Source organism: Carcharhinus amblyrhynchos, chromosome 6 (assembly GCF_965287045.1).
Source record: "Carcharhinus amblyrhynchos chromosome 6, sCarAmb.v2.hapA, whole genome shotgun sequence".
Taxonomy (NCBI): Eukaryota; Metazoa; Chordata; class Chondrichthyes; order Carcharhiniformes; family Carcharhinidae; genus Carcharhinus; species Carcharhinus amblyrhynchos.
In genome coordinates, this window is record NC_137329.1 from 94,479,806 (window position 1) to 94,502,640 (window position 22,835).

Consider the following 22,835-nt stretch of genomic DNA (forward strand, 5'->3'; position numbering starts at 1 on the left):
TAAAGATGTGGCTGAGCAATTCCACACCATGTTGCCACCTGACTACAGTGGTCAGTTTCTACTCCTACTGATTCTCCACTGCCAATTGTGGTTCTTGAATGTAACACTCTTCAAACAAAAAGCTTAACTTTTGCCTGAATTATGCAACTTCACCTTCTGCTAACACAAGTAGCCATGCACCATATTTCAGTTATGGAGCAAAATCAATACTTCGACACTTTATCACATCATTCCAGTTGAATCCACGATGGACTTGTGAAAATTAAATACAGGGCTCTCAAAGGACCAACTCCTGATCTTAGAATCCAGTAGTCACGTTGGTTTCATTCCTCCTAAATAAAATTTAATTAATAGTGTCACAAGTAAGCTTACATTAACACCACAATGTAGTTACTGTGAAAATCACATAATTGCCACATTCCAGCATCTGTTTGGGTACACTGAAGGAAAATTTAGCATGGCCAATGACCTAACAGCATTCTTTCAGACTGTAGGAGGAAACTGGAGCCCCCACAGGAAACCGACACAGGATATGGAGACTCTGCACAGATAGTGACCCAAGCCGTGAATCAAATTTGGGACTCTGGCGCTGTGAGGCGGCAGCATAAATCACTGTGCCTCTAAATTGTGCTCGCGAACCTTAATTCCTCATTCTGCCTCTATTCTAAATCTAGTTACTTCCTTTCAGTTCTGTACAGTGGAAGGTTTCATCACTGCCCTAATGGACGAATATCCTCATCGACTGCGAACCCACAAAAAGGTTTTCATTGCAGTGGTGTGCGTCCTTTCATACATCATTGGATTATGTAACATAACTCAGGTACACTTTGGAATAAAACCTTAAGACATATCTCATTTATACTATAGACAGGATCTTTTAACACATGAGATTATTCTACCAGCAGGATTGTTCTATAGTCAAAAATGAGTTCATACATCTTTTTTCAAGAGACTGTCACCAAGCATGTGAATGGTGGAGGATTAAATATTTTTTACTTCTTGAACCTCATGTCAGCAGGAAAACACTTCTAACTGACTTATAGCATGAGTCAGATACAGAGTAAAATGATTTGCTTCACGTGCACCAACAGTGACCTCAAAAAGATGTGTCTCTGCAGCAATGGCTGGATATTTTGAGTGTAGTTTATGAAACTCTCTCTGAGTGAGCTTGACAATTCTGTCCCAGTGAAAGCTGAATAAACAACACCTTGGGGTTGTCAAAGAGGATTGAGTTTGAATATTCCCAATCCATTTCACCAGCATCTCAACAAACAGCAGAGACAAAATAAAATAATTACAGTGATCCGGGATAGATAGTATTACAATCCAGAGTCTTCTCAACCTTCTGAGGAACTCTGCATCCATTTTCTATAAGATAACCAACATATTCCAAAGATGCCATTTAGTATCAGGCATTTTCTTTTATCACTTCAATGATTGAAATATTTATTTTTACAGTAAACCCTGCTGGGATCTTAGGTGAAGGTATTTTCCAGAAAAGGCCACTTGCATAACCTGAGACAGATCTCTGGGAAAAAAGATAGAAAAAAAACATGAAGGCTTAGATCCTCTTCCAGTTGATCTCAGGATCACGCACTCTCCATGGCAGTTGGGTGGTTTACTCTCATGTTTCTATGAGTCCACTCTGAACATTTTGTGTAGAAATTATAACACTGCAGCCTGATAATGACTTTCAGGTTGACTTTTCTTTCTCTACCTATGACAGACTAATTGACTGGAACTTTGGGCTTAGTTACAGTGAAATGGTTGAAGTCAATAATAGAAGTGAGAAGTGCTGGAAAAATCCAGCAGATCCTGGCAGCATTTGTGGAGAGAGAAACAGAGGTCAGAATATTGTTGAGGTGTTGGGGGCCTCATCTGTCGGCTGGACAGCCAGTGAGAAACCTGTGCTACTTCTTTTTAAGAAGGCTTGCCGAACAACAGGCCAATCAAGTGTAAAATCCAGACCGTGGTCTGCAGGCATTCAGTTACACGGAGAGAGATTACACAAACTAGGGTTTCCTTTAAACTTGGATGGTTAGGCTGTGATTTGAATAAGGTTTTCTTGTTATAAAGGAGTACAGATAGAGAGGAATTATTTCAAATGGTATGGGAGTCTAGAATTCAGGGCACTGTTAAAAAATTAGAACCAGACATTTTAAGAGTAAAACTTTGAATTGCTTCTACATACGGAAGTTAGTAGAAGCTGGGATGCCTCGTCAGCAAATGGAATTGATGCTCGATCAATTATTAATTTTAAATTTGAAGTTTGTCGCTTTTTGTTAACCATAGACATTAAGGGACATGGAGCAGAAACAGGTAAATAGAGTTAGGTTATAGATCAATTGTGATCACATTGAATGGGGTAGATCAGAGTGGATGGGGCTATATGGCTGCTCCTGTTCGAATGGTGTTATTCTAGTTTAATAACAGTAAGAAGTCTCACAACAGGTTAACATCCAACAGGTTTATTTGGAATCACGAGCTTTTGGAGTGCTGCTCCTTCATCAGGTTACCTTTATAGTTGACCTAACGTGTGAGCTGACTTATAGATAATATTCTGAGATGGCGTGTTCTAACTGGACTTGTAGTTTATATTTCAACATTACAACTCTAACTATTTCTTCTGTTTCTGAACATAGGGCGGCCTCTATATGTTCAAGTTATTCGACTATTATTCTGCCAGTGGGATGACCCTGCTCTTTCTGGTGTTCTTTGAAACTATCTCGATATCATGGTTTTATGGTTAGTGATTGTTCTAAATATAATTTTGTTGTTATTGGAAAATATTGTGATCCCTGTTTAACTTCCAATTGCAGTCAGCTATGGAGAGAGAACACATTATTAGCAGAACACATGTTCATCAACAGAAATGAATCTCATCAGTGACTACAGCTCTAGATCAAAAACTGCTCTAGATCAAAAATGGCTCTGGATCAAAATGGCTCTGGATCAAAAACTGCTCTAGATCAAAAACCACACTGAATCAAAAATAGCTCGGGATCAAAAACTGCTCGAGATCAAAAACCACACTGAATCAAAAATAGCTCGGGATCAAAAACTGCTCGAGATCAAAACTGCTCTAGATCAAAAACCACATTGAATCAAAAATAGCTCTGGATCAAAAACTGCACGGGATCAAAAACTGCTCTAGATCAAAAACTGGTTTAGATCAAAAACAGCACTGGATCAAAAACTGCTCTGAATCAAAAGCTACCCTACATCAAAAATTGCTCTGGATCAAGAACTACAGTGATGCTTCCTAAAAGTCTTGATCAAAATAGAAATAGCAACAGTTCAATTTTTAATCTTATGCCAGCAGCATCATGGAATGGCAGGACATGGTTTCTGATTCTCCTCAGGACCTCAGCTATGTAATGAAGGGGAAGAAATCAGTAGGAGGGTTTTCTCTAAAACCTGGAGAGTCAGTGTGCTGCTGGGTGCCACCCACCGATGAATACCGACCAACATTGTCCAACACTCAGGAGGAAGCATCCTACCTATCTCCCATGGCAGGAAATCTGGAAAAGCTTAGGATAGGAAATCAGTCTTCAGCTTCCCCACCCCTCCCCCCCACCCAAATCTTTAACTTCTCTTTACCTTCTTATCAATAAAACAAAAAATGATTTTCCACCACAATAATATTTCTTACTTGACTAATTCCTGCAACAATTAATTCAAAGTGTTTCATTTGACTCAAAGTCAGAGAAGTTTTTTTTTGCGGAAAGGTAGGTACGAGTTTACTGAAAGGAGACTCTCGCTCAGCAAGATTCCCTTTCTTTCCTGTCACCAGAAATTGCTGTCTTTCTAATGTATCATTGCTGTGCTCATGTAATAGGAGATGCTGGAATGTTGGGAGTTCTCTGTTCTGCTTACTTTGTGTCCATCTATTGCATAATATTTTGTTTTAGTGGAAAGAGAGCTTAATGCAGTATCTAAAACAAATTTATTTATAACGCACGTACACTCAGTATTAACCTCTGAAGAGGCTGCATATTGATTTGATGTCTTAATGCATCGTTCCAAACCTGAAATGGCCACTTAAGGATACTTTAAATGTTTACATTGGGAATTGGGTAGGCTAGCGATGATGGCACTGATCTATCCCATACATCTTGAATCATTGTCCAAACAAGGTAATCTTGGAGGAGTGCAACTAGTGACTTTCAGTTAATTTACTTAACTAAAATTATATTCAATCTCTGCATTTTGCAGCAGTGATATCAGAAAATTTGTATGAGATCTTCCATGTCAATATTAGTGTTAATATAATTTGACACTCTGAAGCATGCTAATCCAAACCATTGTTCACAGTACAATTTTGGTTTACCAAACTGCGAAACATCGTAGATATTGCTGTGTAGATGAAATCTCCTAGACATTAAGCAGTACATACATTAAAAAAATGTATTTCAGCGATCTGATATAAAATCCAAAAAATCCGCTGAGGCCTATGGCAGTGGTTCTCAACCAGTGTGTGAAGACCGCGCCCCCCCCAGAATGTGTCACAAAGAAAGATTCAAAGTGATTCAAAATTCATATATTTAAAATAAAACTAACCCTCATCTTCAGCTCTGTGCTTGGCATCGCCAAGACCTGATGAATCTTGGGCCTTCTGTGCGTGCAGCGGCTGGGAAACAGCCACACGTGCACAGTTTACATTTTCAAAGTTGGTCAGGCCTATGCATATGATCAACGGGACTTGGAGCTGAAGACAAAGATCCCATATGTCTGTGCAAAAACTCAAAAAGAGCGCAAAAACCCTGGGAGAAGGAAGAGAGACAGGGAGAAGTTAAAAGTGAAGTACCTGGTGAGGGAAGAAGACAGAAAATCGAGCTGTGCCTCAATTCTTTTTATAGTATAGAGGTGTGCCATGATGTGTAAAAGATTGGAAACCACCGGCCTATGCTTCTTTAATGATCAGAAGGCAGCACCATTATTCATAATGCGATCAGGTTACTTGTGAGGGTAGCTTAGCTAGCAATGATTCCTGGAGGCATTCTTTTCATTCATAAGATCATGAGATCATTAGAAATATGTGCAAAGGAGGCCCAGTGGTTCATCAAGCCTGATTCACCATTCAATAAGACCACAGATAAGCTGATTGTACCATGACTTCCACTTTCTTTCTTGCCTGTCACCCATTGCATCTTGACTTCCCAGGAGATTAAAAACCTGTTTAACTCAGCCTTGAATGTATAAATGACCCAGCGTCCACTGCTCTCTGGGCTAGAGAATTCCAAAGACTAAAGGCATTGAGAGAAGAAATTTCTCAGCTCTTTCTTAAATGAGACACTTCTCTCAGCTATAATCTGATTTGGAAAAAAGGGAACTGTATAAAATAACTACAGCAAGTTGCTCTTATATAGCACATTTAATGAAATAACACAAACATTATGAAATAAAATTGGATACCATACTAATTCCCCTAAATCTAAGGGGCAATTTAGCATGGCTGATCTGCCTAATTCACACATTTTTGGAGTGACGGACAACATCCATGCAGACAAAGGGAGAATGTGCAGACTCCACTCAGACAATGAACTGAGGCTGGAATTAAACCTTGGTTCCCTGGCGTGTGAGGCAGTAGTGCTAACCCACTGTGCCACCTCACCATCCACAGACAGAGTCATATAAGGAGATGCTAGAGTAGATGACCAAAAAATTTGTCCCAAATGTAGGTTTTAGGGAGTGACTTGTGAGGAGGAAAGAAAGGAAGATGGGGAGAGATATTAAGGGAGGGAATTAAATGCACAGTTACTAATAGTGCAGTCATTAAAATTAGAAGTGCTCAATTGGCAGAATTCTAGGGGACTATAGATGTGAAGGAGTTAGAGTTAGGGAGGGAAGAGGTCTAGAAATGACTTGAAAAAAGGTTGAGAATTTTAGAAGGGAATTTGAATCCACTGGAAGTATATCATTGAAAATACTGTAACTTTGATCTTGCTTTTCACAGGAGTTAACAAGTTCTATCAAAACATTGAGGAAATGATTGGGTACAAGCCATGCATATGGTGGAAGCTTTGCTGGGTATATTTTACTCCCATTGTGGTCCTGGTAAGACAAAGACATATTTGTAGTGTTGGGAAATTGTCAAGAGTATTTCATTGATTTTTGCATTAAAACTTTTCCAATGTGAAGCTCTTGATCTCTGAGCAATGTAATAGCTTTATAATGAAGACTGGTCTTTTACCACAGACACAGGACAGAATTTTACATTTCCCCCAAGTTAGAGGGGAGCATAAAATTGTATGGGTGGTATTCCACCCTGGGAACTCACTCATCCAAATCTGGACCCATTTTCAGGCTTGGGCCTCAGGTGGGAAAACTCGCCTATTCACTCAATAAGGCCCTTAAGTATTCTTAAGCTGATGGGAGTGGATAGGGGTGAGGTGAAAAGTGACATTTGCCTCAGAGTCTCCCTCAGAGTTGGGGCACCCTCCTACCAGGGGCATTGGAGCTCTGGGATGCCTTCCCTCCATGTTGGCCAACCCCTGATATCACAATTGCTCCAATTCCTACCCACCCACCCCCCCTCCCCCTGTCCTGGACTTAGTCCTGAGGTAGAGTGATGTAGAGATGCCAGTGTTGGACTGGGGTAAACACAGTTAGAAGTCTCACAACATCAGGTTGGATACTCAGCCCAGCCACTGCCAATCATCATTCACACGAACATTAAATAACTGTGGAAGTTAGAGAGTCATTGGCTGCACTTTAGACATCGACTCTTGAGATGGACAGCGCTGATTGCTCGCCATCCTTAAGATTCCACAGTCAATAACCTACACACAACGAACCACAAAAATCCACATGGGCAGAAGAATAATGACAGCTTATTTCTTTCCTTCTCATTTCTTTCAGCACCAGCTTGTTCCTATCTTAACTCTTTCTGAATCTGATTCTAAATCTCCCTCTCTGGAATAGTTCCCCCTTTCTCTGAAGTTATTCTCTCTCTCTCTACCTTGAATCATTTTTCTCTTGGTACTGGTTTAATTGTCTGCAATTCCCCCTGGATATTTAACATATACGTTTCTTCATATCCCTATTTCTATACAAACCAGTGTAATTTTTTTGGCCGTAATTGCATTTTTATTTTCACAAATGAAACTTTGCACTTACCTCTATCCCAGGTATCACCTCATTCCTGTCATATAAATTGATTACTCACCAGTGTGGAGCAGGTTAGTCTTTGTCATGAGGTGCAAAAGCAATACGATAGCTCCGAACTGCACACCAAACAAAGTACTTCCTTGTTTCTGATCAGAAAGATCTCCACTTAATCCGTAGGCTGTTTTGAGTGAGCTGATTTTGGTGTCTCGATAGGTATTTTACAAACTGAGCTCACTGTCCCCAGGTTTGCAAGGGGAAGAGTTGTGCCGGCTTCCCACGTCTGATCGCTATTGTGCCCTCTGCTAAGTACGTGGAGAAGGAAAACTCAAACTTGGCTGTAATATCGGCCATGATTTAAACTATCAGCATAGCCTTACTCATGAAAGGTGGCTCCTTTGATGAGTTCTCGGACAATATTCAGATTGAACTGTATTCCTGGATGCCTGATTTCAGGAGCGGAAGGGAAAATTCAGAGAAAGATTTTGATTTATTTTTGTCACATGTATTAGTAAACAGTGAAAACTATTGTTTCTTGCACGCTAAACAGACAAAACATACCGTATATAAAGAATGAAAGGAGAGGATGCAGAATGAAATGTTACAGAAATAGCTAGGGTGTAGAGAAAGATCACCTTAATATGAGGTAGATCCATTCAAAAGTCTGATGCCAACAGGGAAGAAGCAGTTCTTGAGTCAGTTGGTGCGTAGCCTCAGACTTTTGTATCTTTTTCTCAATGAAAGAATGTGGAAGAGAGTATGTCCGGGGTGCAAGGGGTCCTTGATTATGCTGGCTGCTTTTCTGAGGCAGCAGTAAGTGTAAACAGTGTCAATGGATTGGAGGCTGGTTTGAGTGATAGACTGGACTTTGTTCCTGATCTTTTGTAGTGTATTGCGTTCTTGGACAGAGCAGGAGCCATACAAAGCTGTGATTCAACCAGAAAGAATGCTTTCTATGATGCATCTGTATAAGTTGGTGAGAGTCGTAGCTGACATGCCAAATTTCCTTAGTCTTCTAAAAAAGTAAAGGCATTGGTGGGCTTCCTTAACTATAGTTAAGAAGAAGGCATTCGGCATGCTTAGTTTCATCAGTCAGAACATTGAATACAGGAGTTGGGACATCTTATTGAAGTTGTACAAGATATTGGTAAGGCCACACTTGGAATACTGTGTGCAATTCTGGTCACTCTATTATAGAAAGAATATTATTAAACTAGAAAGAGTGCAGAAAAGATTACTAGGATGCTACTGCGACTTGATGAATTGAGTTATAAGGAAAGGCTGTATAGACTGGGACTTTTTTCTCTGGAGCATTGGAGGCTGAGGTGTGATCTTATAGAGGTCTATATAATAATGAGGGGCATAGATCAGCTAGATAGTCAATATCTTTTCCTAAAGGTAGGGGGGTCTAAAACTAGAGAGCATAGGTTTAAGTGAGAGGGGAAGAGACACAAAAGCGTCCAGAGGGGTGATTTTTTTCACACAGAAGGTGGTGAGTGTCTGGAACAAGCTGGCAGAGGTAGTAGTAGAGGCAAATACAATTTTGTCTTTTAAAAAGCATTTGGAAGTTACATGGGTATGATGGGTAAAGAGGGATATGGGTCAAATGTGGGCAATTGGGATTAGTTTAGGGGTGTAAAAGAAGGGGGGCATGGACAAGTTGGACCAAAGGGCCTGTTTCCATGCTGTAAACCTCTATGACTCTATGACTCAGGTGTCAGAATCGGGGGACCAGGACTGGTTGTTGGTGATCTGGAACCTAAAAACTTGAAGCTCTCGACCACTTCTATGTCTCCCCATTGATGTAGACGGGGCATGTTCTCCACTACACTTCCTGAATTTGATGATCTTCTCCTTCATTTTCTTGACATTGAGGGAGAGATTGTCGTCACACTAGTTCACCAAATTCTCTATCTCCTTCCTGTGCTCTATCTCATCATTGTTTGAGATCCGACCCACAACAGTGCTGATATCAGCAAACCTGAAAATCAAATTGGATGGGCATTTGGTCAGAAGTGTATAAGAATGTAATAAGGAGCTGAGGACCCAATCTTGCAGAGCACCGATGTTGAGGGTGATCGTGGAGGAGGTGTTGTTGCCTATCCTTACTGATTGTGGTCTGTGAGTTAGAAAGTCTAGGACCCAGTTGCAGAGGAAGGGGCTGAACCCCAGGCCATGAAGTTTGGAGATGAGAATCGTAGGAATAATGGTATTAAAGGCTGAGCTGTAGTCTATGAATAGGAATCTGACATAGGTGTCTTTGTTATCTAGGTGTTTCAAGGTTGAGTGTGGGGCCAGGGAGATGGCATCTGCTGTGGACTTGTGGCGATAGGTGAACTGTATTGTGTCTTGGCAATCTGGGAGGCAGGAATTGTGTTTAGCCACGACTAACTTTTTGAATGCCTTCATAATGATGAATGTCAGAGCCACCGGACAATAGTTATTAAGGCACGCTGCCTGTCTTTTCTTTGGTACTGGGATGATGGTCGTCTTCTTAAAGCAGGTAGGGACCTCAAATTGGTGTAAAGGGAGGTTGAAGATGTCTGTGAATACCTCCACCAACTGGTCTGCGCAGGACCTAAGTGCTTATCTAGATACCCCATTTGCTTTTAATGGATTGACTTTTGAGAAGGCTGCTCTGATGTCAGTAATGGTGACCTCAGATAAAGGTTCATCCGAAGCTTCCGGGATGGAGGGCATGCTTTCACTAACCTCTTGTTCAAAACAGATATAGACTACGTTGGGCTTATCAGGAAAACAAGTTTAATAGATCACTGAATGCCGTTAGGAAAAGACAAGCTTTTATCTTAAATCCAATCACTTGATAACAAACTATGATTGGAACAACCTAACCCTTCTTAGGCTAGGACATTCAGGAAAAGATCCAATTTTCTGCACTTAACTATGGGATTAAGAGTGAAGAAAATATTGGTGCAGTAACAATAATCTGCCTGCAGATGGCTTTAATACACCGAGTAACTTTTGCAACATCTTCCTGTAAATGTTATTGGCAGGAGATCAATACTGCACTAATTTGTATTTTTCATCAAATTGTTCCAGGATCTTGGGACTTTTTGTTGGTATTATACGTCCATTATGTGAACTTGCAATTTCTAGCTCCCCACTTTAAAAAATATTTTTCCAAGAAACTTGTGAGCTACTTAGCTTAAAGTGCCACGTAACCATGCTATGTTTAATAGAGTATTACTTATGATGTGGATATTCAACAAAAGCCAATGCATCAGATTGCCCTTTTAATGTTATCATTTGTGAGTTATGCGACCAGTAAAGAAGGAACTCTCATTTGTAATGTACTTTATTGTAACCTTGACATGTCCTAACATATTTCACAGCTAAAGATGTCTGTTATGACCTGGGCCAGAAACTCCAAGGTGTTTTACGAAAACAGCCTAGACTACACATTTTGCACTTTGAATTTGGCTCGGATGAGCATAAGATATTTCACTCCACTATGACTCAAGTGACCCACTCAGGAACTTTCATCCAACAAAGTTTATTTAAGAACATAGTTTACATATAATGTAGCCCAGTCCATCACACAAACCAACCTCCCCATCCATTGACTCTGTCTACACTTCTCGCTGCCTCAGCAAAACAGTCAGCATAATTAAGGACCCCATGCACCCCGGACATTCTCTCTTCCACCTTCTTCCGTCGGGAAAAAGATATAAAAGTCTGAGGTCACATACCAGCCAACTCAAGAACAGCTTCTTCCCTGCTGCCATCAGACTTTTGAATAGATCTACCTTGCCTTAAGTTGATCTTTCTCTACACTCTACCTTTGACTGTGACTCTACATTCTGCACCCTCTCATTTCCTTCTCTATGAATAGTATGCTTTGGCTATATAGCGTGCAAAAAACAATACTTTTCACTGTATACTAATACACGTGACAATAATAAATCAAATCAAAACATGTAATAAGAAAATTAGCGCAACTTTTACTAATTATAAAAACCTACCGTGATATTGTATAAACCTTAACAGCTAAGTTTACTGCTCCAAATCAAACAGCCCCCACAAACATACACCCCTTTCTAAGCTTAAGAACATAAACAGGAGCAGGAGTAGGCCATCTAGCCCTTCTAGCCTGCCCCGCCATTCAATAAGACCATGGCTGATCCACTTTCCCGCTGTTTCCCTGTAACCCTTAATTCCCTTGTCTGTCAAAAACGTATCTACCCGTGTCTTAAATATGTTTAGGGAGGTAGCCTCCATCACTTCAACGGGCAGAGAATTCCAGAGATTCACCACCCTTTGAGTGAAGAAGTTCCTCCTCAACTCCGTTCTAAACTGCACCCCCCTTATCTTGAGGCTGTGCCCTCTAGTCCTGCTGTCCTTTCTGAGCAGGAAGAATCTCTCTACCTCTACCCTATCCATCCCTTTCATTATCTTATACGTCTCTATAAGATCCCCCCTCATCCTTCTAAACTCCAACGAGTACAGACCCAGTCTATTTAGTCTCTCTTCATAGTCTAACCCCCTCATCTCCGGTATCAGCCTAGTGAACCTCCTCTGCACTCCCTCCAAGGCCAAAATATCCTTGCGCAAGTGCGGCGACCAAAACTGCACACAGTATTCCAGCTGCGGCCTCACCAGTGCCCTGTACAGTTGCAGCAAGACCTCCCTGCTTTTATATTCTATCCCCCTCGCTGTAAAGGCCAGCATTCCATTCGCCTTCTTGATCACCTGCTGCACCTGCAGACTGGGTTTTTGCGACTCATGCACAAGGACCCCCAGATCCCTCTGCACCGTAGCATGCTGCAGCTTTTCGTCTTTTAAATAGTAATCTCTCCTACTATTATTCCTGCCAAAGTGGATAACCTCACACTTGCTAACATTGTACTCCATCTGCCAGGTCCTCGCCCACTCACTCAGCCTATCCAGATCCCTCTGCAGACTTTCCACATCCTCTGCACAATTTGCTTTTCCACTCATCTTTGTGTCATCAGCACAGCTTGGCACAGAATGCAAGTATGCTCATGTGATGCATGATTTTTGCAGCTTTTTAACACCTGCTGTGGATTAATCCTTTGGATGTTAACATAGGAACATAGAAGATAGGAGAGTGAGGAGGCTATTTGGTCCTTTGAGCCTGCTCCGCCATTCATTACGTTCAGGGTCAATCATCCAACTCAATAGCCTAATCCTGCTTTCTCCCCATAACCTTTCACCCATTCATCCCATGTGCTACATTCAGCCTCCTCTTGAACGTTTTGGCATCAAATACTTCCTGTGGTAATGAATTCCACAACTTCACCACCCTTTGGATGACGAAATATCTCCTCATCTCCATCCTAAATGGTCTACCCTGAATCCTCAGACAGTGACCTCTGGTCCTGGACTACCTTGTCTAGTTCTGTTAGAATTTTATAAGTCTCTATGTGATCCCCCTTCACTCGTCTGAATTCCAGCAAAAACAATCCTAACCTGGGTCAATCTCTCCTCATACATCAGTCCCACCATCAACCTGGTAAACCTTCGCTGCACTCCCTCGAGAGCAAGAATATTCTTCCTCAGAAAAGCAGACCAAAACTGCACACAATACTCTAGGTGTGGCCTCACCAAGGCTCTGTATAATTGCAACAACACATCCCTCTTGTACTCGAAACCTCTTGCAATGAAGGCCAACATGCCATTTGTCTTCTTTATCGCCTGCTGCACCTGCATGCTTACCTTCAGTGACCGGTGTACAAGAACACCCAGGTCCCGCTGCACACTCCCCTCTCCCAATTTACAGCCATTTAGGTAGTAATCTGCTTTCTTAATTTTTCTTCCAAAGTGAACAACTTCACATTTATCCAAATTATACTGCATTTGCCATTGATTGCCCACTCACCCAATCTGCTCAGATTATTCTGAAGGATCTCTGCATCCTCATCACAATTCATCCTCCCACCCAACTTGGTATCATCTGCAAACTTTGAGATGTTACATTTTGTTTCCTCATCCAAATCAACAATATATATTGTGAATAGCTGGGGTCCCAGCACCGATTCCTGTAGGACCCCTCTAGTTACTGCCTGCCAATTTGAAAAGCATCCAATAATTCCTACTCTTCGTTTCCTCTCTGCCAACCATTTTTCTATCCATCTCAATACACTTGCTCTAATCCCATGCGCTTTAATCTCGCATAATAATCTCTTGTGTGGGACTTTGTCAAAAGCTTTCTGAAAGTTCAAATATACCACATTGATTGGGCTCCCCTTGTCAACTATACTAGTTACATCTTCAAAAAATTCCAAAAGATTTGACAAGCACGATTTCCCCTTCATAAATCCATGCTGACTCTGTCTGATCCTGCCAGTGCTTTTTAAATGTTGTGCTATAAAGTCCTTGATAATGGGTTGAGAATTTTCCACACTACTAATGTTAAGCTTTCTGGTCTATAATTTCCTCTTTTCTCTCTACCTCCCTTTTTTTTTGAAACGTTGAATTGGAAATGCTGAGGCTTCCCTGACCTGGAACTTTCAGCACCCCTTGAGATAGAGAGATAAAGACCGTGCTTGCTTCTAGCTTCTAGCTAGCAAACCACTGACAGCAGAATTTTAATTCCAGAGAGAGACAAGAAAGACTGATTCCAGGCTGCTGCAGTCCAAACAGCTTCTGACCAAAACGAAAGTAGAACCCTGAACTTTACTGTGAAAAAAACTATCATGACCAGTCAATCATTCACAAATCAAACCCTAGCAATTCCAAAAGATCATAAACTCCAGGATACTGCATTAGTCCAATAAAAAATAAACACTGCCTCAATTACCCTGCTTTAGCAACAACAAAAGGTACCAGTACAGACAGCATGGTGCCAAAATAAAAAGGCCAGGCCTGCTCAGAAAAACTGCAGTGCACATGATTAAAATACATTTCTTAAAGGCACAGTTGTGTCACCATGTCTTTTTGAAATGTGTTATATTGTAGGAAAATCAATGTGCACAAAATAAGCTTCCATAGACAGCAATGAGATAAATGATCAGGCATTCTGTTTAATTATGTTTGCTGAGGAATAATTGTTGGCCAAGCCACTGGAAAAACCGCCCTGTCCTGCTTTGATTATTCCTCTGCAATCTTTCTATTCATTTTAAAGGACAGATGGGGTATATTTAAAGTCTCAGTGGAAAAATAGGATAGTACGGCATTCTATCCATTATGAAATTATATGCTCAGCACTGCTACCTCACAACATCAGGGACCCCAGATCAATTTTGATCTTGGGTGACTGTATGTGTGGAGTTTGCATATCCTCCCTTTGTCTGCGAGGGTTTCCTCTGGGTGTTCTCATAGTCCAAAAATGTGCAGATTAGGTGGAATGACCATCCTAAATTACTCCTCAGTGTCAAAAGGTGTATAGGATAGGTGGATTAGCCATGGCAAGACCAATGCGTGGGGTTATGGGGATAGGATGGAAGGGGTGGTGGGTCTGGGTAACATGCTCTTTCAGAGAGTCGGTGCAGACTCAATAGGGTGACTGGCCTCCTTTTGCACTGTAGGGATTCTATGACTCTAAGGTTCATGGCTCTGGAATGAAGGCTGAATCTATGATCTTCAGGTTCAGAGGACAGAGTGCTGCCACTGAGCCAAGGCTGACACCATGGTTGGGATTTTCTTGCCATTCCCACCAGCAGGATCTTCCAGACCTGCTGATGGCAACCCTCTGTGTTCATTCCCCAGGTGGTGGAAGGTGAGAACAACAGGAAATCCTGTTGATAGTGATAGGACTGGAAAATCCTGCCACGTATCAATAGCAGACCACCTGTGCCACTGCAAAATATACCTCAGGGGAGTGTGGAAAATGCTGCCCTATATTTGATCCAATTGGCCCTCCACAGTAATATTTAGATCATGGAGAGAGGACAAATCTGGGCTGTGATGTGTTTATTTCCTAATTTTACTTTTATTCCTTCATTTTAGGGAGTATTTCTCTTTAGTGCTGTTGAAATGACACCACTGACCCTTGGGAGTTACGTCTACCCCAGATGGGGGCAGGGGATTGGCTGGTTCATGGCACTCTCCTCCATGGTATTTATCCCAGGATACATTGTCTACATGTTTTTCAACACAAAAGGAACCTACACACAGGTAAGAAAAAAGAAGCAACATCTGGAATTGAGATTCAATCTGCCTTGCCCCTGGTTATCACATGCACGTTATTGGTACAGCTTCTGTCCACAGCTGTCAAGTCAACATCCTCTTCATTTAATTAAACTAAGCACTACATAAGAACCCTGATTGGTTCCGAGAAGCATTGAAGGGATGGGAAGGGACAATTCAGGCATTATGTCCTTCCTACCAGAAACCTATGATTATATCATTATCATTCAAATTGTTTTTTGTTCAATATATGTCTATTAATTAAAGCTTAATGAAGTGTTTGACAATTAAAGGCGAACTCAGCGATCCTGCGTATTTATGAGAACAATTGCCCAACCATTATGGAAGAGTTATGTACCAATATCTTTCAGGATTGCAAATCATTTCTAGCAGTTAACAGGCATGGAAGTTCCAAAAGACATTTGAGTACACAAAAGATTTCATCTGTACAGTTTCATATCAGTCAGAATCATAGAATCATGCAGCGCAGAAGAGGCACTTCAAAGTTAAAGTAAAGTTTATTTTTAGTCACAAGTAAGGTTTACATTAACACTGCAGTGAAGTTACTGTGAAATTCCCCTAGTCGCCACAGTGTGGCGCCTGTTCGCATCAATGCACCTAACCAGCACGCCTTTCAGAATGTGGGAGGAAACCAGAGCACCCAGAGAAAATTCACACAGACATGGGCAGAACATGCAAATTTCACACAGACAGTTACCCAAGCCAGCAATCAGACCTGGATCCCTGGCACTGTGAAGCAGCAGTGCTAGCCAAGTGCAACTGTGCCACTCATCGAGTCCACATCAACACATTAAAAACACCTGAACTCCCACTTAATCCCATCTGCCAGCACTTTGGCCCATAGCCCTGGATGTTATGATGTGCCAAGTGCTCATCCAGATACTTTTTAAAAGATGTGAGGCATCCCGCCTCCACCACCCTCCCAGGCAGTGTGTCACCAGGCTGTCACCATCCTCTTGGTAAAAGAGTTTTTCCTCACATTCCCCCCAAGCTTCCTGCTCCTCATTCTGAACCCATATCCCCTCATGACTGATCCTTCAACTAAGAGGAATAGTTGTTCCTTATCCATTTTGTTCATGTCTCACATAATCTTGTACAACTTGATCAGGTGTACAAGGTGTATTGGGACTTGATGGTTTGAGTTATAAGGAGAGGCTGGTTAGACTGGGACTTTTTTCTCTGGAGCGTAGGAGACTAAGGGGTGACCTTATAGGGGCCTACAAAATAATGAAGGGCATAGATAAGGTAGATAGTAAATATCTTTTCCCAAAGGTAGGGGGGTCTAAAACTAGAGGGCATAGGTTTAAGGTGAGAGGGAAGAGACACAAAAATGTCCAGAGGTGCAATTTCTTTTCACAGAGGGTGGTGAGTGTTTGGAACAAGTTGCCAGAGGTAGAAGTAGAGGCAGGTACAATTTTGTCTTTTAAGAAGCATTTAGATAGTTACATGGGTAAGATGTGCATAGAGTGATATGGGCATAATGCAGGCAATTGGGATTAGCTTAGGGGTTTAAGAAAAAGGGCAGCATGGACAAGTTGGATTGAAGGGCCTGGTTCCATGCTGTAAACTTCTATGACTCTGTGACAAGGTCACCCCTCAATAGTCTCTGATCCAACAAAAACAACCCAAGCATATCCAACCTCTTTTCAGAACTTAAATGTTCCATCCCAGGCAGCATCCTGATGTATCCTCTCTGCACCCCCACCAGTGCAATCACATTCTTCCTAATGTGGCAACTAGAACTGCACAGAGTGCTCTAGTTGTGGCCTCGCAAAAGTTCTATCCAACTCCAAAATGACTTCCCTACTTTTGTAACCTATGCCTCGACTGATAAAGGCAAGTATCCCAAATGCCTTTTTCACCACCCCACTAACATGCTCTTCCACTTTCAGAATACTCCTGCTCCTATTTCTTATGTTCTTATGTTCTTACAAACATGCCAAGGTCCTTTTGTCCCACAGAAATTCCTAGTGTCCAACCATTCATTGAATACTTTCTTGTCAAATTACTCCTTTCAAATTGTATCACCACTCACTTTTCAGGATTAAATTCCATTAAAACATTAGCACAGCGGGATGGGAGAATTTCTCCACCTTATATCTTGTAGCCCAAGACACTCCACCTCACTGTTAACCACCGGCCCAATCTTTGCGTCATCCGCAAACTTACTAATCCTACCCCCTACATAATCATCAATGTCTTTTATATCATCAGTGATGTGTGTCAGCGGCAAAACACTTGTTTTGGCTATTTCAATATTCAGCATATAGTGAGCTTCAAAATATACTTGCATACTTCTATATGCTGCTCTGGGTATAACGTCAGGTTTTATGCAAAGTCTTTAAAGGAGCACAATTCAGTGATATTTAAGTAGGCTTAATTCTTTCACCTTGCACCTTTATTTGGAAATGAAACAATAAAATGTTCATGAAGCTCTTAAGCGTATACTTCATAACATTTACAGCTCTTTTTAATGTATTCCGATGAGATATTTTACAATAATTCTGATACTGTGTCAATATTTAGTTTCTGAAAAGAGGGATTTTTTCACTCCTTAAGGTTAGATTGTTTTAAAAGCCTCTCATAGAATCATAGAAACCCTATAGTACAAAAAGAGACCATTCGGCCCATTGAGTCTGCGCTGACCACAATCCCACCCATGCCCTACCCCCATATCTCTACATATTCACCCACTAATCCCTCTAGTTTACGCATCTCAGGACACTAGGGGCAATTTTTAGCATGGCCAATCAACCTAACCCGCACATCTTTGGATTGTGGGAGAAAACCGGAGCACCCGGAGGAAATCCACGCAGAAACGAGGTGAATGTGCAAACTCCACGCAGACAGTGACCCAAGCCGGGAATCGAACCCAGGTCCCTGGAGCTGTGAAGCAGCAGTACTAACCACTGTGCTACTGTGCTGCCCAAATGCAATATTTCATGTTTAAGCTGGAACAAGCTGAAAGAAAATAGACCAGCAAACTTCACATACCTGGAAGCTTTCGTGCACCTACATGTCAATGACTGAGAACAATTTCTCCATAATGTCAGAACAGAGATTTTCCGTCTGCAGCCAGGGTATAGTCTACAGGGTGGTAGGACTGGGTTTTAGCCAAGTCACTACTGTTGTTAACTACGGCTTGACTATGGCTTGAGGCTCGGCTAGCATTGAGATATCAAGTAAAGTATCACCCGAGCATGGATCAATCAAGTGATTGATGCATTGGTCAGCACCATAAGACCATAAGATATAGGAGCAGAATTAGGCCATTTGGCCCATCGAGTCTGCTCTGCCATTCGATCATGGCCAATATGTTTCTCAACCCCATTTTCTTGCCTTTTCCCATAACCCTTGATCTCTTACCAATCAAGACCTATCTATTTCTGTCTTAAATACGCTCTATGATTTGGCTTCCATAACCTTTTGTGGCAATACGTTTCACAGATTTGCCACCCTCTGGCTGAAGAAATTTCTCTGCATCTCGGTTCTAAAGGATTGTCCCTTTAGGTTAAAGGGATCAAGGGTTATTGGGAGAAGGGGGAGTCAGGATATTGAATTTGATGATCAGCCATGAGCATAATGAATGGTGGAACAAGCTCAAAGGGCTGAATGGCCTACTCCTGCTTCTAGTTTATATATTTCTTTACTCTGACGATGTGCCCTCGGGTCCTGGTCTGTTCTACTAATGGCTCGGCTCCTCAACATCTACTGCATTCATTGGCATAACAAAGGTTCCCAACGTCATCACACTGCTGCCTTTTCCAAAGAGTTTACTAGTGTCTGACATTCAGTGGATTAACAATTGGGATTTCATTGTGACAGTTAATGGGAAAATTGCTTGCTTTCAGCCACAATAATATCCTCTGGCTAAATGTATTTAATTTACTAATACACAATGATTGAAATGTTATTCTTACAATGTTGTTTTTCTTTCCTCACTCTAGCGTTTGCAAGTGATGATACAGCCCAGGCAAGAGGTCACAATCCACAACAATGGGCTGAAATCCAGCCAGTCTCCAAACATTGATGATGCTGATGCTACTGTTTAGCTGTCGACCTTTACAAAGGCAAAGGCTTTAGATAAACCCCTATGGCTTTTTGCAAAGCAATCCAGAAGTGTAAATTAATAGAAAAGCTAAACTGGAGCTTGTCCCACTGAACTGGTTTATTTTCAACAGTTATGAAAGATATGTTTTCCTTTTGATAAATTCTGCCAGATTAAAAGCAAACATCGCCTTTTTGCCCAGTGCGGTGTCATCATGAATAGAACTCTGTTCCTCTCTGCTTTTACCTTTACTGATCAGCCCAACAAATCTGCTCAACATTATGCTTCTCCTTGTTCCCAACTGTGGCGGAATGATTGCTGCCATCAAAGGACTTGGGGGATGATTACAAGATACACTGTGATTTGCCAGAAATATCCTGCGATTTGCATAAATATCTTGCCATTTGCCATCTAATGTGACTCTCCTGTAGTTTCTTTTCACATTAGCAATGGTTAAGAACAGTTTGATTTTCTTAAGCCAGTCCTAGGATCTGGAATTGGGTATTTCCTTGGTATCCCTTTTTACAGTAAGAGGCCCATCCTGAATGGAGTGAGTTGCTTGGTATGCTGGTGTGAGATTTCCCCAATTAAAACAAATCCCTGAAAAGAAGTATTCAGGAAATTAGCATGTCTGCTGATTGTTAAATGCTTTGCGCATAAACATTTAGAAATGTATGTTATCACTATCACAAGATGAAATTAAGTATACGAATGGAGTTGAAGTGAACATGCACCACAAGACCATACCTTGTTGTTCTCATACCCAGGAATCTGTGACAGCGGCAGGAAAGATGATTTGGCTAAAATAAAACAGAAAAACTACAAATGCTGGATGTGAAATAAAAACACAGACATTATTAGAAATAGATAGCAGCTTGAGCAATGTTTATGTTGATCAGGGTGCTGCCTTGCCTTTGGTAATTCAAGTGAATTTTAAAAATCCTATTGAAGCGAATTCTCTTGAAACCCTGGTCAACAACTGTTCTGCAACCTAATGCCATCAAAGATCAGATTCAGTACTCATTCATCTCACTTACTGCTGAGTACGAATCACCTGTCACATTTGCCTACAAAATGACAACACATCAAAAGTAAGGAATTGGTTGTGAATTGCTTTCAGATATCCTGGGGATGTGCAAGTCAGCTGTATAAATACCATGTCTGTCTTTCTCTTACCTCTACGCCTATAATCATTCTGTGCAGCTTATGTCATGAGAGCTAATGACCTAGTCACTCAACTGCTGTATAATGACGCCTGTTTCTCCTCATAGCTTACTGTAAGAAGATCCAGTTTCCCCTTCATGTGATCTCTTGTTATAGCATATTGTTCAGTTATTGCATATTTGGGTTATTCACCTTTTTAACTGAAATTAAACATGTAAAGAGATGGTAAATAAGTTCATCTGTATTCATTAATGTGACAGACTGAGGTCAGTGTTTTCTTTCGCTCTATATACCTTTTGGAATTGAACTTCAATGCAAGATCTGAATGTTTACGACAAAACAGCAAACAATGGAATGGAGCCATAACTTCCTTCTTCACAGTGCAAGTGTGTTTTCCAATTAAGGGATTATTTGAATCAGAAGAAAATTAAAATGATGGAATAGAGTCAGGAGTTCCTGATTCTAGATAATGAAAAAGTTGGAAGTTTGATGACGAAAATTGCAGGGACAAAGTTAGATGATAGAATTTTCTCGGGGATGTTAGGAATGGATTAACGGACCTTCCAATTAAGTCCTATTTGATGTCAGTTATTCAATAGAAGTAATGATATATAAAGGGGTCACAGGTGGCACTATTTATTGGCAGAGAATTGTTTGTGGAGTTGGATCAAAGAAATAAAGGTATTTTATGAAGAAATAGAACTTGTGTCTCCTTTATTCTGCAGCAACCCTGAGGCTCAAACAGAGGATAATGGAAAATCAGTATTGAATAACCATATGGTTATAAAGAGAGAATAGATAGGCTGTAACATAAAATGTGTGTTAACATTGGGTGAAATTTTCCAGTAGCCGTAAGGTTGTTTGCAACGGGACCAGGAATACATGGCAGTTCTGCTCATGCAGGGTTCCCACCCCGATCATTATTTAATGCCCTTTACTGGAAAGTATACAGCTGGTGGCACAGTGGTTAGCACTGCAGCCTCACAGCACCAGGGACCCGAGTTCAATTCCTGGTTTGGGTCACTATCTGTGTGGAGTCTGCATGTTCTCCCCTTGCCTGTGTGAAGTGTCAGTCTGAAAGATGTGCTGGTTAGATGCATTGGCCATGCTAAATTCTCCGAACAGGTATTGGAGTGTGGCAACTAGGGGATTTTCCCACTAACTTCATTGTAGCCTACTTGTGACACCATTACTTAAACTTAAACAGAGAAGAAAAACCCAAACCTGGCAGTAATATATCCCATGATGTAAATGCAATCACACAACAGCCAGACAATTAGATATTCATGGTTATGGAGTGTGATGAATTATGTAACAGAGGGTGAACAGAAAGTTAACCTCATTGTCATTAACTCTATTGGGTCAATGGTCTGGGTGCTGTATTTAAAGATGTGGAGGTGCCGGCGTTGGACTGGGGTAAACACAGTAAAAAGTCTCACAATACCAGGTTAAAGTCCAATAGGTTTATTTGGTAGCAAAAGTGGCTTTTGCTACCAAATAAATCCATTGGACTTTAACCTGGCATTGTGAAACTTCTTACTGTGTTGTATTTAAAGGACAGGGGACTCATTCTCCTTGTCTGAGGGGCTTTTGTGAATTGCATCTGTTACCACCTACTTTCTACTTACCTCTTGAAATTGGAACCCAGCTCCCTGCACCTGCCTAAATCACCACTGACTTTAACTCCATCAGCCTTGTCCTGCTTTCTGTGCCCTTCAACCTAACCCCTTCATTGTCTGCTTCAATGATGCACAAACAGCCCCTGGTGGAGTGGAATTTCATCTGTTACCCTTTGCCTGCCAGCCATCATCCTCAACTCACCTGCTATCATCTGTCGCACAAATATTTTTTACCTTTGAAAAATCAACTTTTCAAAAACTTTCAACTGACCCGAAATTGGTATTTAAAAAATGGAGACAACTAATAGCTTTAAAATGTGAGGCCACCTTCCAAGTTGAAGCTGAAAAAAAGCAAACAATAAACCCTTTTTGGAAAGAAGCTGGGTGGCACGTTGGCACAGTAGTTAGCATTGCTGCCTCACAATGCCAGGGACCTGGATTTGATTCCTGGCTTGGGTCACTGTCTGTGTGGAGTCTGCATATTCTCCCCACGTCTGCGTGGGTTTCCTTCAGATGCTCTGGTTTCCTCCCACAGACTGAAAGACGTGCTGATTAGGTGTATTGACCTGAACAGGTATCATAGTGTGGCAACTGGGGGAATTTCACAGTAATTTCACTGTAGTGTTAATGTAAGCCTTATAAATAAACTTCACTACTTTTTTAAGTGTGAAGAAAGAGATTTTTCATAGGAAACCAACAGGCAGCAACACCCACACTAAGGAAGAAATAAAAATGTAAAGTGCTGAATCTTAATCAGCAATAAAGAA

General features: G+C 41.2%; 1 protein-coding gene across 3 annotated transcripts in view; it reads left to right on the top strand.

Moving 5' to 3' along the window:
• Nucleotides 1-21,123, top strand: part of LOC145344129 (sodium- and chloride-dependent GABA transporter 1-like) — a 57,708-nt gene extending 36,585 nt beyond the window's left edge. For 2 of the 3 annotated variants that reach the window (XM_080190996.1, XM_080190997.1), the window contains 5 exons: nt 689-820; nt 2,643-2,745; nt 5,957-6,057; nt 15,037-15,204; nt 19,185-21,123. In XM_080190996.1, coding sequence (XP_080047122.1) covers nt 689-820; nt 2,643-2,745; nt 5,957-6,057; nt 15,037-15,204; nt 19,185-19,289 — 609 coding nt within the window. In that variant the 3' untranslated portion in view covers nt 19,290-21,123. The remainder of the gene's footprint in view (nt 1-688; nt 821-2,642; nt 2,746-5,956; nt 6,058-15,036; nt 15,205-19,184) is intronic. The other variant, XM_080190998.1, reaches the window with a different exon arrangement.
• Nucleotides 21,124-22,835: the final 1,712 nt, after the last annotated feature.